Here is a 14,370-nt window from a genome sequence, read left to right as displayed (position 1 = left end):
CACTCAGACTTCTGGGCAAAGTGCAGAGTTTACCCAGGCTTCAGTGAAGAACATAAAATGTCAAAAAAAAACCCAACCCAAAACCCCTACTCCAACTCCTTCTAAGGTATGAGGCAATTTTGACTTCTATGAAGCCTCTCCCCAATTTATCATTTGCTAAAAGTGTGTTTCTATGCAGTAACACATATAACTATGTAATCTGCTATACTTAATTTTTAGCATTGAAATGACACCACGTACAGCCAATGCTAATAAACTCCAGAGAGAAAAGGTATTTTTGGTCAGATGCAGGTTATGTCTCTGAACTAACCCAGGCACAGCAAGCTCATCCTTCATTACCAGTGGCAATAGAGACTAGTGAAAAAGGCAACTAAAGCAAGCGAACTGTTTGCAGATCCACTAGCATAATTGCTTAAAATTTATCCAAATACTCAGATAAATTTTCTTAATGCATTTTTACAACATAGTTTGAGAAAGTAGTGGTTATCAAACATAGTAATAAAACCAGATATCATACACAAATTAATTTGTTGTTCCCAATTAGGATCAGTAACACTGTTAAGTTTTCACCTCTTTGGTCTTTGCCAAAGCTTTCTAGCTGGTTTCATGGCTTCTTAAAAAGTATTAAGAATTTTTATTTTGAAATGCACATATTGGCATTTTGCTTTAAAACTAAAAAGGAACAAGAGAGCCACTTCTGCTTTATTGCTCTCAAATGCTATTTTTCATATGCAGAGTCTTTTGCAAATAGTTCAAGGTCAGAAAAGATCAAAAACTTTCTCCCTCAAATTCTGTAGCTGCACTTCTCCTTCATGTGGATTTATACATTTGGTCTTCATCACAAATACCACTCTGACAAACAGACTAAACCCAAGATGATCTGCCTAAATATAAATTATGTTAACTCCTTTCTACAGAAAATCATTAATTTCCCCATTTGCTACTGCTTTTAATATCAGCAAACGCAGACTTTGGGGACCCCCAGACAATACGTCAAGGCTTATTTTGGATACTCCTTTACATTTTCCTCTTTCAAAAACATACCCATTTTTTACTTGCAGACCTAAAAAAAAATAAAAATCAACAGGATCCTGCTTGAAGACAAAGACAAAGCCACCAGCTCTCCCATATAGGACAGGAGACCTGTCACGTGCTGCCTTTTCTATGCACCTGCTGGGAAGCATTTTCCATACCTGTGGCCTTTGTTTACGCGTGACAGCCATGCTCACAGATTGTTGCTAGAAGAGAAAGTCTCATTGCCTCAGTATCCACTGTTGCTGAAGGAGTACAGCAGCCTCTGGATCTCTCCCAAGCTACCATACGGTGATGTCCAACCTTGCTGGGCCTCTTTACAAACAAGTGTAAGTCCATTATGGCCTTAAGCTCCCCACTGTAAACTTCTTGGCTCTCCTAAATCTCTGTAATTACCCATCAATGGCAACTCAGCTATTCCATTGCTATTTTGGCTTCAGGACCTCTCGGCTCTGAACTGGTGCATCTTGTCTCTCCTGCCTCACTCTGCTCAACAATAAATGGCTCTCACTTGCTGTACTGTACTGAAATCAGTCTGTACATTTGAAAAGCTAAGGACTGTTCCTTCACATTTTGTTTCCATATAGATTTTGGAGTTTTAAATATGATCAGGCCATGTCCTGCAATAGCAAAATTACACTTCAGCACTTGCCAAAATGCAGAATTTGCTGGTGGAGAGTAATGAAATACAGTTCTCTTTCAAGACACTCATGCCTGCAACTTCATTATTTAGTTTCTTTCTCTCCTCTTTTTTGTTGTTGTTTCATTTTCATAACAAAACTAAGTCTTCAAAAATGGGTTTGAATGAAGTGGCTCAGTAAAAAGCCCTGGAATCTCTATGCCACTGTCACAAGCTGTGTAAGCGTCTGGGCAATGTTAAGTAGGAAGTTTAGCAGCTGACATGACTACCTAGAAAGTGCAACAGCTGGGATGCCAAAGGACATGAACAGGAGGGAAAAGCAAACCAAATCAGTTGATAAATGAGGCAAAACAAGAAGTCTTCCTTGGTCTAGCAGAGAACATTTAAATGGTGTAACTAATGATGTTAGCAACTTCATTGGTTTTATGTTACTCAGGAAGAACAGCTTTTTGAGTTTATAATCGTACAGAGCTTGCCCACATGCACAAATTTGTCTACATGTTACACTGTTTTCTTTATAAAAGTTTATAACACAACTGTTTGACAAGGACAGAGATGTTTTCTTGCAAAGCTCCTAGAAGATAACACTAATTCAGTTGAAGGTCCATTAATATTTCCTAAAGACCACACAGATTTTACTGTCCACTAAGCAGTGGATCTGCTTAATTTCCAAACCAACAAGCTTCCTGTTCTCCAATTTCGATTATTTTTCTCTAACACTAAAATAAGAATTTATTAAAATCAACAGATAAGGTAGGATCAAAACTGGAAGTCCAGAATCCTCAGTTTATGTAAAAACCACATGACCTAAACATTGCATCAATGCCAGCCTCAAAACTCCATCAAACTACCACTAGTACAGTGCATACTGCAAAACGGGGTCCCTTACTGCATTTGTGAAATTTGATAATAAAAACAAACTCGACAATAATACAAAAAAACTTGACAACAATAAAACACCCTGACAAAGGACTTCTAAAAGTTAACAGATGCCTAAAAGTATATCTCCACAAAGACTCTTTGTTAGTATGAATTTTTATGGGAAGTTGGTATCTGCACACAAACATCAAAACAAACCTCCCTGCCATGCCCAGCGTACCAGTATTAAAGGTGGGTGGGTGAACTGGAATAACTTAAGCACCCATTATGAAAATCTCAAGCTTTTGCTCAGGCAGCCAACAGCTCCTCTCCAGGCACTAGATGTTTTGCTTGCAATTCACAGCTAAGGAGTGCTTTACACAACCAAAATGAAAGTAAGAAAACATCACAACAGTAACATTTTTGATTTTGTTTTGGACAAACTCAATCATTTTATAAAAGCACTGTCCTTTATCACAAAGTCAGGCATTTTAGTACTGACAGGAACAAACTAGCATGCTTTCACTTCAGTACTGACAAACATGTAAACATTAAGGTAATCATCCAGATGAGAAGCAAAGTGATACAGCTCATATATCATCCTTTGGAAAATGGAGGAGGGGGGTAAGAGATGAGTATAAAGTATACAGGATTCACTAACACCATGCAATGTATTATAGAGTTATCTCAGACCAGCTAAAGTGTGACAAACTGATCTTATAATTTCTTCTGTCCCGTGATTCCACAAACCTCAAGGCAGATTAAACATCTGCTTTCAGTGTTGGGTTTTTTTTTCCATCAAGCATATCAACATGTAAGAGTCAGATGATATCTCCTTAGTAGCTTCTTCCACCTACCACTTCACAATCCACTGACTTCCTGAGCAACAGACCCCATGACTATTCAGACACAAACATTGAAACCACAGGTAGCAGCTAACACAACTGAAACATATGACCCCTCGGACTTGGTTTCCAACTTGCTGTGAGTTACCTCCCATGCATTCAGCTTTAAAAAGCTTCTTAATAGCTTTGTGACTTCTCTACTAAATGCCCCTCATGAGATGTCACAGAAAGTGTAAGGTAAATAAAAAAAAAAACTTTTCAAAACATTGACAGTTGGAATTTTAAGCCCACAGGAACGCTATTTATATTTTCCTATCTTAATATGGAAAACACGTCATGTCCTCCCTTTATTGTTAACATTATCACCATTTTGATGTTTTATTAGAGACTGGATGAATTAAATGCATTTCAAATGTAAACTGTGGTATGACTAGAGCTTCCAAATGCCAAACACCTTCCAAGCTGAGATATTAAGCACTAACTTACAATTTTAAAACCACTAACTTCAAAATTTGCTTCAGATTTACAGCCCATACAAATAAGGTCCTACTCAACAGTACATTACTCCATCTGAAATATTTGATTTGAATATTTGAAAATCCATTGAAGAGTAAAGTGTGCAATTCTGTTGACTGCAAATAAAGCTCACCGATTCTGAAATGATTTGCCAGCAACGTTGTCTCTGTATGAATCAAACATAACATGATACTGGTCTCTACTCCATTCCAAGACAACCTGGAAAGGAAAAAAAAAAAAAAAAAAAAGAGAAAAATAAAACACCAACACTTGACATCACCACTCTCTAAAATTAGACACCTACAACTCTCCTTTTGAAATGTTTAATCAATTTCATTCAAATTGATCTATGCATTAATGCACAACTGACCAGATCTTAATCTAAACTGTTATTACACTGAGCCAGCAACCAGACCCACAACTTAAGAGTGCACTTGGTTTAAACTTTTTTTTTTTTTATCTGCAAGAAAGGATTTCATGTTTACGGACACACATCTTAAGCTACTATTCATTTAGGTTACCTCCCCCTCACCTCTTAGGCTATAAAAATTCAGGAATGTTTTCCCAAAACTGATACCTAAAATAAATATACTTCAATACAAGCAGGAAATCCCTACCCCACCCCACATAATTTTGCTTGTCTTCTTTTCTGTTCTCATACAGGGTATATTAAAGTGTATACACCTCTGAAATCTGAGCTTTGCAAACAGACAGGCCATATCAAATTATGCAAATTGAACCGGCCATAAATTTAAACACAATAGCTCTTTCCCAATACAGATGAAGTCTTACGTTGCACACAGATTAACCCAACAGCATAGCATTTCTGCAGTCTCCCTTCCACCCCCCTGCATTTCTGCCACCCCCCTTTAGCTTGACAGTTCGCCCAGCCCTGCAGTGAGCCAAGTCACGAAGCGAGACCAACAGAAAGATGAACCTTCAAAAACCAGAGCACTTGACCTTCCTCTACGTGGTTGTTGGAGCTGGTGAGAAATGGTGGGAACACTCAGCTGAAGGGAGGGTTGTCTTCCCCACCTTTATCCAGCCATCAAGGCTGCTTCGCTAAAACATCAAACTGTGGGCCACTTAAATGCCCTTTGCCAGCTGTCCCCATTCCCAGGCATTTACATAAATTAACTAGACAGCAAATCAATCTTAAGCCAGTTCTTACTATGGAAAGCTGCAACTTTACATTCTGTTCCCATTCTTAATTGTACATATATATACATACACAAAACAAAGGCACACAGTTATGTTTCCATTAATAACAAAGTATCTGGCATCATGGCTCTAAATAAAAAACCCATGACTTTTCAACACTAAAAATGCTTAATATGCTTCAATACAGCAAAAAAGCATAAGTAATTCGAGATAAAAATAATATAAGACATTTAGGTTCTACTCTGAGATAAAATTGCTATGCTATCTTTTACAGTGAAAGTCCAACCTTATCTTGTGCTGAGAGATTTAGAGATGAAGGTGTAGTGACTTATTTTACCTCGAGAAGTATGTATTTATACGTACTGGAGAGGGGAAAAAATATCAGGGAAGACTAGTACTTACTTTACACCACTCTTCCTAGATTTAAATTTTTATTGCTTATTTCTTGTATTACAGGAACACTGAAATATACCATTTCTCTGAAACAGCATCCTAAACTATAGCATAAAGACTACCTCCGTCCCTTTTAAGAAGATACACATCTCTTCTCTCATGCCCACTAAAGCAAATTAAAGCCTTCTAGAGAGCAGGGAAGCCCCATCATGTGGCTAGGTGACAAGTCCATGCACACACACAGTTCCTGCCAAAGCTACAAACGGTCTCTTTGTAACCAAGATCACATCTGTGCAAGTTCATTCCCCTTACACAAAGGACACAATGTCCCAGGTGAGCATAAAATCTCCTCCCTTAAATACTCAAGTCAGAAAGTGTCTTAAAAACATACTATTACACTTTTTCTTGCATAAATCATTACGTCCTTCTGCCAAATACACTAATTTAATACAGCACATAGTGAAACATCTGCTACTACTGATAATGATGAATTGACATACACTGACTGATCTGCTTCTAGAAGAAATACAGAAGTATTTGAGTAAGAATGTAATTTATTATACAAATAATATGATTTTCCAGAAGAAAAAGGCTAAGTGTTCAAGCCTTGGCTTTTTGCCTTTGTGTATCTATAATCAAAAAGATCCAGGACAGTCAACTTGAGAAACTCATTTAGAAAAAACATTTAAGCTCTTCCCACCTGATACTTTTTTTTCCTGTAACTGTTCCCTCCTGTCACCTTACTTGTGTTGCAATAATGCCTGGAGGCCTCTTTGCTTTTCAAGTTTGCATACTGATACTATAAAACCACAAAGTGAACAACATTAAAAAAAAAAAAAAAAGAGGGAGAGACACCCTCTATTAAGAGATACTGTATCAGACGGGTGATAACAGAGGCTCTGGCATATTCCAGTTATAAAACACTGCACCAAGCTGAGCAACCTACAGAAGGACAGCCAAGAAGGGCTGACAGGTACAACCAAACTGTCCTAAAACTTAAAGCTCATCTTACAGCTAGGTTACAGCATTAGCTTAAATCAGGCTACCCTACACATTTTTGCAGAAATATTCCTGAATCATGCTTAATGCACTGTTATTTCAGTAAGCTCAAGATTTTTTTCTTGAAATCAAGCTAATTTTCAGCTTGAGGCTGTGAGGACACCATTATCAGTCCCAAATTATTTCCCCTAGCCATTCATTTTTACACCACCATTATTATTGATACTAGTATGAATCTAAGCAAGCAGATCTAGTTTTGCCTACCAGGACAAAAAAGCTGGCTCTAGGGGTGGGGGGAAAAGCAGAACTGCAAACGCTGCTCCAACACTAGGGTCTGATAAGCATTGCACCACACTGCTTTTTATTGCTTGACAGTTCCCCATAGATTGTTAAAAATGTTTGAGCTAGTAATTACTAGAAAGATTTCTTGGTTTCATTCTCAGAACAGTGATGTATTTTAACAGTTGTTGCCTCATGGACTTTGTACTGAAGATGATAAGTGTTTTCCATTCCCACTACAGTTGTCAGAAAAGGTCTAACAGTGTTTGCTCTCAGAAGCCTAGGCTCTCCTAAAGCCTTAAACTACCACTGTTTACCAAAACACATCACTTTTATGATTTAAAGTAAAAAGCAAAATGCACACAAACATAGCTTACCAAGAACACTCATGACCACTGTAGAGAAAAAAAAAAAAAAGTTATTCTAGGTTTCTGTATGGTCATACCAGAAAGGGTGGGGGTTTTGCTAGTGTTTGGCGTCTTTGTTTTTTAAAAAACATTGCTGGTCAATTTTCTTTTTTCTCAACATATCATTTTGAAAGTTTACTCCTACAGGAATCTGCCAGATCTTTGCTCACTGTCTAAATAGTATCTAAGCTTTCCAAATAGTTCTAAAAGTAGCTCTAAAAGGGCCAGAAGTAGCAAACTAAGATTTGGTAGGAAAGTAATTCTGAGCAGTGATTTTCACTTATTCTCAGCGAAATCAGCCATAGCTTGGACAACTACCAAAGTGTTTTTTAAGAAGTTTCTAAGAAATCCTGAAGTTGTCATTCTGAAGAAATGCAAAACTACACTCAAAGTTTCACAGCACCAAGAGGTACAATCCAAGTTGAGAATTGTACAAACAGGTGCCTAGAAGTACTACACTATGAATTTGCTGATGGCTTATCAAGTGCTTAAGGAACTTGTGAACCCTATAAGACAGCAGGGATGAAGTACTTCATGCAAAAAAAAAGAGGTACGGATACACAAAATAAAAGTTTTGACCGTGCTACACTCAAGAGCTTCAGATAATAATCTTTACGACTCTTGATTTTTTTCTGTATCTGAAAGCCCATCAAAATAAAAGAGAGAAGAAAACAGAGAGAAAAACCAAGGAAGTTTAGGAATCAGGAAATTCCTGTCTGTTTGCATTTAACACATGCCACCCTTTTACACTGACAAAAATACTCTAAGTCCCTGAATACTTGCTATATTTTCAAACACCACACTGAAGAACAATTGGAGTTTTTTTCCCCTACAGATGCTTTAGTCGATGATTTCCAAAACAAATAGGGTAATCTGAAATGAAACTTTAAAATATACTATGCACTTGCATAAAATCATATATCTAAAAATCAGAAGTTATACTGCATCATTTAAAAAACAGCAGGCAAACTCAGTAACAAGCAGCGAGCAATGTCACAGACCCTGCTGAGCTGAAGGCAGCTTGGAGAGGCTACATTTAACTCTTTAAATTCGGATGGAGAAAGATTTTGTCACTCCCGGTTCCCATTTGAAGGGAAGGTTACACCCAGCACGGGCTTTTAAAGTCAAATAAACCCAAAATACAGCGGTAATTAATCACCTGATGGGGGAAGCGGGAAAAACTTGCCCCAAAACAGGCCGCCAGCTGCTGGAGCTGGCAGGTTTGCCGCGGCTCCTCGCTGCCAGGCTCCCCGGGGACACCCCGCCAGGGCCCGCCAGTGCTGCCCCGGGGGCGCTCCCGCACGGCGGCCCCGGCCCGCGGGAGGGGAGGGGAGGTGCGGACCCTCGGTCCCGCAGCCCCGCGGCCAGCGCCACGCACCGCACCGACACGGCGGCCCGCGGGGCGGCCAGGGACCGAGGGGGACCGAGCCCCGAGAGGGACCGAGCCCGGGACGCCAGGGGAGCAGCAGCGCCGTCCTCTCCCTTTACGTGCTGGAAATACAGAGCCACGGCCAGCGCGCACACCCCAGCCGCCCGCTGAAGGCGCCCGCTGCTCGCAGGGACGTGACGACCGCCCGGCTCCCGAGAGCAAAGACAGTCCCGAACCGAAAGGCACCCGCGCCCGGCGGGCCGTGCCGGGACTGCGCCGGGCGCCGCCCGCGTACAGGCCTCTCCCCGCCGGCACCGCTCGGCTCCGCACGGCCCGGCCGGGGCTGCCCGCAGGAAGGGAGGGGAAGGGGGGCAGCCACGCCACGCCGGCGCGGCGCCGTACTGACCTCCCCGAACTGCAGGGCGGAGACGATCATGAGGACGAGGCCCCCGAGGCAGAGGCAGGGCCCATACCTGTGCGACAGGCAGGTATAGGTCTGACGCTGCAGGAGCTTTAGCAGCATGGCCTGCCGGCGGCCGCCGCCTCGCCCGGCGCGGCCCGACCCGGCCCGGCCCGGCCCCTCACCGCGCTGCCGTGCGCCGGGGCGGGCGGGCGGATCCCGCCGCCCCCAGTGCCCGCCCCGCTTCCGGCAGCGCCGCCGCGACACCTGGCGACACCTGGCGGCGGCCTCGGGGAGGGCGAGGCGGCGCCCCGAGCCGCGCTCTGCGGGCTTGCTGCGGGCGGGAGCACTGCCCCGCACCTCACGGGTGCCGGGGTCCCGGCCTCTGCCGTCCCCCGCTTCTCCGCCGTTTTCCTTCTGCCTTCCCAAGGGCCCAACACCGAGGCAGCAGGGGCCGGGCCGTACGGGTTTTTGCTTCCCCGGCTGCTCTCTCACGGCGTTGGGCGCTCCAGCCTTCGAGGCGTATCAACAGTACGGACCCGCCGGAGGCGGCGGGACTGACTCTGCAGGTTTTTTCAGAAATCATCCGGATGAAGCAATCCGGACCCAGGAGCCTGTTTGCAGCAGCTGGGCCAGAGCATGCGCTGCGCTGGCGGCGCTCCCCGCACCGGAGCGCAGCGCCGCACGCGGGGGTGCGCGCGGGAGCAGCCCCCCGCAGCTCCGCTGCACTGTCGCGACCGGACTTGTGACCCCTCCCCTGTGAGTTACCTGCTGCCTGTAGAACAGAGCTTAAACGTTTTGACGTGTAATGTCCTAGGTGATCCTGAAATCGCTGACCCACAAGACGATTTTTCTGCGCACCTAACGCCTGCCCAGCTGCGGCCAGCAGAGCTGCACCACCCTGTCGTGCTTCCAGGCGTGCCACAGTGAATCTGTTTTCCCCAGCTAAGAGCGAGTGGGAGGACTCTTGGGAATCGTAAAGATACAGTAAAGCTACATGCTGAGATGCAATTCTGTGCGCACAGAAATTAAGTGCAGGCATAGATTCATGCAAGGGGAGGCACCAGGCTCGAAGAAGGTTATTCATGGAGCTCTTCAAGAACAGTTCTTGAGGCAAAACCATAATAACAAGAGACTAGTTAGAAGTCACTAGCTGACAGCAGACTCTGTTAAATCCTTAATCTGCATCAATCTGATTTCTGTCACGAAGTGCAGCCATCTGCACAGGACACTGCTGGTATCGCCACTGCCAAAAGTTTCTTCAGGCAGAATGATGAAAGGCACTTGTGGTTACCACAGCAAAATGATGTGGTGTCGTAGGCGCTCATGAGGACAAGGACAGTAGCGTTTATCTCTGTAGCCCTTTACCACTGCATTGAAAGGTCTTCTTCTAAGTATTTCTTACAACTCACTGCAGTGACTCCTCTGAGTAACAAGCGTTACCCTCCTGTTCTTATTTTTCCCTGTGTATAGTAATAAAGCCTGACCGTTTCCATAAGTTTGTCCTAGTATATTTACACAGTTGTGGTGTGAGAGGGCTGCACCTGGCCATACTTCTTTAAGAAGTGTCCCAGAGTGCATGGCTTTTTTGGCACTGCTCTCCCAATCCACTGAGCCCTACTCCTATTTACCTTTTTGGTGTCACAGTGTTTTTCCTTTCTTCATGGACCACAGGACAGGATGGCAAATTCACTAGGGCCTACCTTCCGAGTCTCAGAGCCCACCACACAGTGCTGTGTGCCACCTCCTTATCCTGTGTTATCAGCATGGTTATACTTATTTGGCCCTTTACAATAACCCAGCCCTCCAGTCTCAGTACGCAGAAGCCTCTAGTTAAGCTTTTATTGCCTGGCGTGCACAGCCAGCACAATCTCCTAACCCATGTAGTCTTCTTCCTTCACGTGTTCTCACCAATGTACCAAAGTAATACCCTGGAGGAATATAATATTTGGAGGTCTGCTGGTGCTTCCCTCACTTGCACCTCCTGTTCAAGAGCTGTGCTATTATTATTGAGCCATTATCACTGAATGGCGGCATCTCTTTACCACCCGCTACGGCACTGTGGCTGGAGTGCTAGTCATGGCCCGGTATTCTGAGTCAGCAGACTGAGGTTTTCATTCAGAACTGAGGTATAGCATGTGTGCACATTAAAGAAACAAACCCATTATTTCTGGTGAATAATACAGCAGAAAATGCAGAAACAGACTAAAACATGCTGAAGATAGGCAGCTGAGAGACATAACAGCAAAGTAAAGCAGAAAATCAGTCAAGGAAAACTGGATGACTACAAGCCCTGGATAAATAACTAGTGCAAAATATGGAATGATACATTTATACAGATTAATAAATACTTCCATATAATACCAATGTGAAGACACCATTAAAATTCTCATGTTTATATGATTTTATAAAGTATCAGCAAAAGTATTCCAGCAGATATAGAAATGTAAAAAGCTACCATACAAATCATGATGAGACTATATCTGTCCTTGCTTCTAGAATACTTGTGTTCAAGGAATATATATTTAAACTTAAACAGATGCACAGAAAGAAACAACCAGATCCTCCCTTCTGAGAAGACACTAAAAGATTTTGGCTTGTTCATGTTACAGGAATGAAGATCAGAAGTTTATTTAAACTAAATGCAAAACTTTCACCAGGTTAAAACACAATAAAAAACCCAACCCAAAACAAACAAACAAACAAAAAAAAAAAAAACAAAAAAAGGAGAGCAAAAAAGGTTCTGGAATATATTTTTCTTTAAGAAGTAGGAATTTCTTTAAGAAATAGGAATAGCAGGAATACCTATTAAGCCTTGAGAGACAGCTTAGCCAGCTTCTGACAGTAGACAGGACTCTGTACTCCAGATGTTCCCCTATATTCCCAGTTTGCCATGGATTTATACGCTGTTGCTGTCTTCAGTCCATCAAAGGCTTAATTATTCCATGCAACACAAAAAGGCGTGATGGAAAATGGATGAAAATAAGGCCATCCTCAACTTGCTAATTAATTGCAAGGTATTATGGTATATATAGTAAATGCAGATTCAAATCTGGTTTAAGACAATCTGAATCCAAGTCTCTTGGATCCTTACACATTTGTCACTAGAAATTCTTACCAAGCTCAAAACCAGAAACTGGATCAGGGACCTTGCATTACTTTGCAGCTGGCTTCGTGAGCATGTCTCTGAAAGGGGAAGGATTCAGGCCAGACTCTTCTTTTTTTTTCACATTTTATCTAATACATTGCTTAGGCAGCTGTCCAGGTGAGTATCTTGTTATTGCACCAAGAACAAGATACTTAACTTTCTTCATTTTCCACAGTCACTGTACAAGCAAATAAACCCAGATTTTCTGTTTGGAGCAACAAATTCCACTAGGTGTCAGAATATCTAAAAATTAGATGCTGCTGTTGTAATCCAAAGTATACTCAAGGGCCTTGCCAAATCACTATCCATGTAAACCATTAGGCCCTTGGAATGATCTACTTAGCTGTACTTGTATTTGTATTAACTTAAGATGCACGTAGCAACACTTACAATAAAGGCATGCTTTCTGTGCAATATGAATTAATCTAAAATAAGCAGTCAGATAATTATAAACACACTTTATGTTGATCCTGATTTTCTGCAAGTTGCCTTCACCAACTTTTTAAATCTTTTAGATCTTGGAAAGCTCTCTGAATTTGAGATGTTTTTTTTTACTGTAGTCAAACCTTTTTCTAAGAGGGGGTAGAAGCTACTTTCAAAAGGAAAGTAATAACTACTTCTTTAAATTCAACTGGAGAACCTGTAATGTTCAAAGGCTTGAGGAAGGCAGGAGTTGCTGCTACTCTTCTTTATATCTATCCTAGGAAAACAGCAATCACTCACACTGTTCCTTCCTTAGAAAAGCTGAAGTATTGTGGAATACTTTTTTCAGATGTTTTGCATTCTAATTTTCTGGGAAGAGAGAAGACAAAGAGCTAAACATCTGAGATAATTATGTAATTATCTTTTGTTGAGGCAGAAGACCAGAAACAAGCAACCTACCATCTCAAGCTTCTTTGTTAGCCAAGAATAATATTCACTGCACAGTCCATGAATCTTGTGCTAAAGCAAAGAGAATTAACGTCCTCATAGGCTTCCAGCGTTCATCACTGTATGGCCTGTTCAACAAACATGAATTAATCTTGTAGCGCCTCTGTGAAGTAAATATTACCAAGCACAGAGACAAAGATAAAATTCAACAAGTTTGATGCCTGCTTCCACTTTAGGACCAACTTTTCACAGTACAGGGGCTAACTGATAGTACTCTGAAGGCTCAGCAGTTCACTCTTAAGGACTTTGTTGCATTTGTGAATGCTCAGAACTTCTCAGCATTCAGAGGCAGCAAAAGTTAGGCAGGCAGAAGTAAAGAACAGAGAGGTATTGACTTACTGTGGAAAGTTTGAAGCGACTTTGCTGTCCTTATAGAAGAGTTCTGCAGCAGCGGCTGGGGCCAGTTTATATTTGCTTATTGTAATTACGCAGCTATCATTTCTATTCCTGCCTTATTCACAAGAGATCTTCTAAGAACTTTTGTAAAAACCCTAGAAGTTCTACACAGCTGTGAACAGGTTCACCCCATGCGCTGAAGGATGGAAAGGAGAAAAAAGCAGCCAATTATTTCACTCGTGTAATGCACATGCTCAGAAGGATTAAAGTCCTCAAAAGCTCCAATAAAACTATCTAAATACCTATTGATTTTAGTGGCAATCTAGACACCTGACTGAATGCCTGTTCCATAACTACCTTTGTGCATCTGGTCTAAACAGTCTCTTTTCAGTAACATATAAGAAAAAAATGTAATAAAAGCAGTTTTATCAGCATAAACGTTAATTAGCATAAACAATCCAGAAATCCTCCTAATTTTTCATTGGTTGTCAATACCTACCATTGAAATTACATCTCTATATCATGCAAAAGTGGCATGTGTATGTGTCCAGGGTAGCTTTGTCCTGTTTAGCAGAAGATGACTAATAGTGAAGATTTGTCAGCACGGACTTCAGGGCAGGTTACATGAGCTCCTGGTAAGACACATGTGAGCTGATAGTCCATATCAAAAGCTGCGTTTCCAGATCTTCACAACTAGCATGATCTTTAAGAGCTGGGTTAAAAGTAGCTGAGTGCAGTGTGACATTTTGGCAGCTGGGCACACTTGCTGACCCACCAACAGGGACCTACAGCCTCTCTCTACAGCTCTGGACCATTTCTTCCCCACCAAAGCCTTTCAAAGGTTTCTCTGCTACACTTGCATGTTCATTTACTACATTAACATACGTTAAGGACCAGCTCCTCTAAGAATTTATGTATCTTCTGTTCACCTAGGAGCCAACAGAGGACTTTGTAGGGGGCTAGGCCTTAAAGAGCAGTCAAAACAGGCTGGTGTGCTTGTCAGTATTTTGAAGACCTGCAGCACCAGAAAATGGGAGACAATAGGGCCTTCTAGGTG

General features: G+C 42.1%; 1 protein-coding gene across 3 annotated transcripts in view; it reads right to left on the bottom strand.

Annotated features, from left to right (window-relative positions):
• Positions 1-9,117, bottom strand: part of GNPTAB (N-acetylglucosamine-1-phosphate transferase subunits alpha and beta) — a 46,425-nt gene extending 37,308 nt beyond the window's left edge. The window contains exons 1-2 of one of the 3 annotated variants that reach the window (XM_056339875.1): positions 8,906-9,117; positions 4,025-4,110 (exon numbers count right to left, since the gene is read on the bottom strand). In XM_056339875.1, coding sequence (XP_056195850.1) covers positions 4,025-4,110; positions 8,906-9,022 — 203 coding nt within the window. In that variant the 5' untranslated portion in view covers positions 9,023-9,117. The remainder of the gene's footprint in view (positions 1-4,024; positions 4,111-8,905) is intronic. The other 2 variants (XM_056339874.1, XM_056339877.1) reach the window with 2 other exon arrangements.
• Positions 9,118-14,370: the final 5,253 nt, after the last annotated feature.

The sequence above is a fragment of the Falco biarmicus genome, chromosome 5, assembly GCF_023638135.1.
Source record: "Falco biarmicus isolate bFalBia1 chromosome 5, bFalBia1.pri, whole genome shotgun sequence".
NCBI classification, from domain to species: Eukaryota; Metazoa; Chordata; class Aves; order Falconiformes; family Falconidae; genus Falco; species Falco biarmicus.
This window is presented reverse-complemented; position numbering and strand designations above follow the sequence as displayed.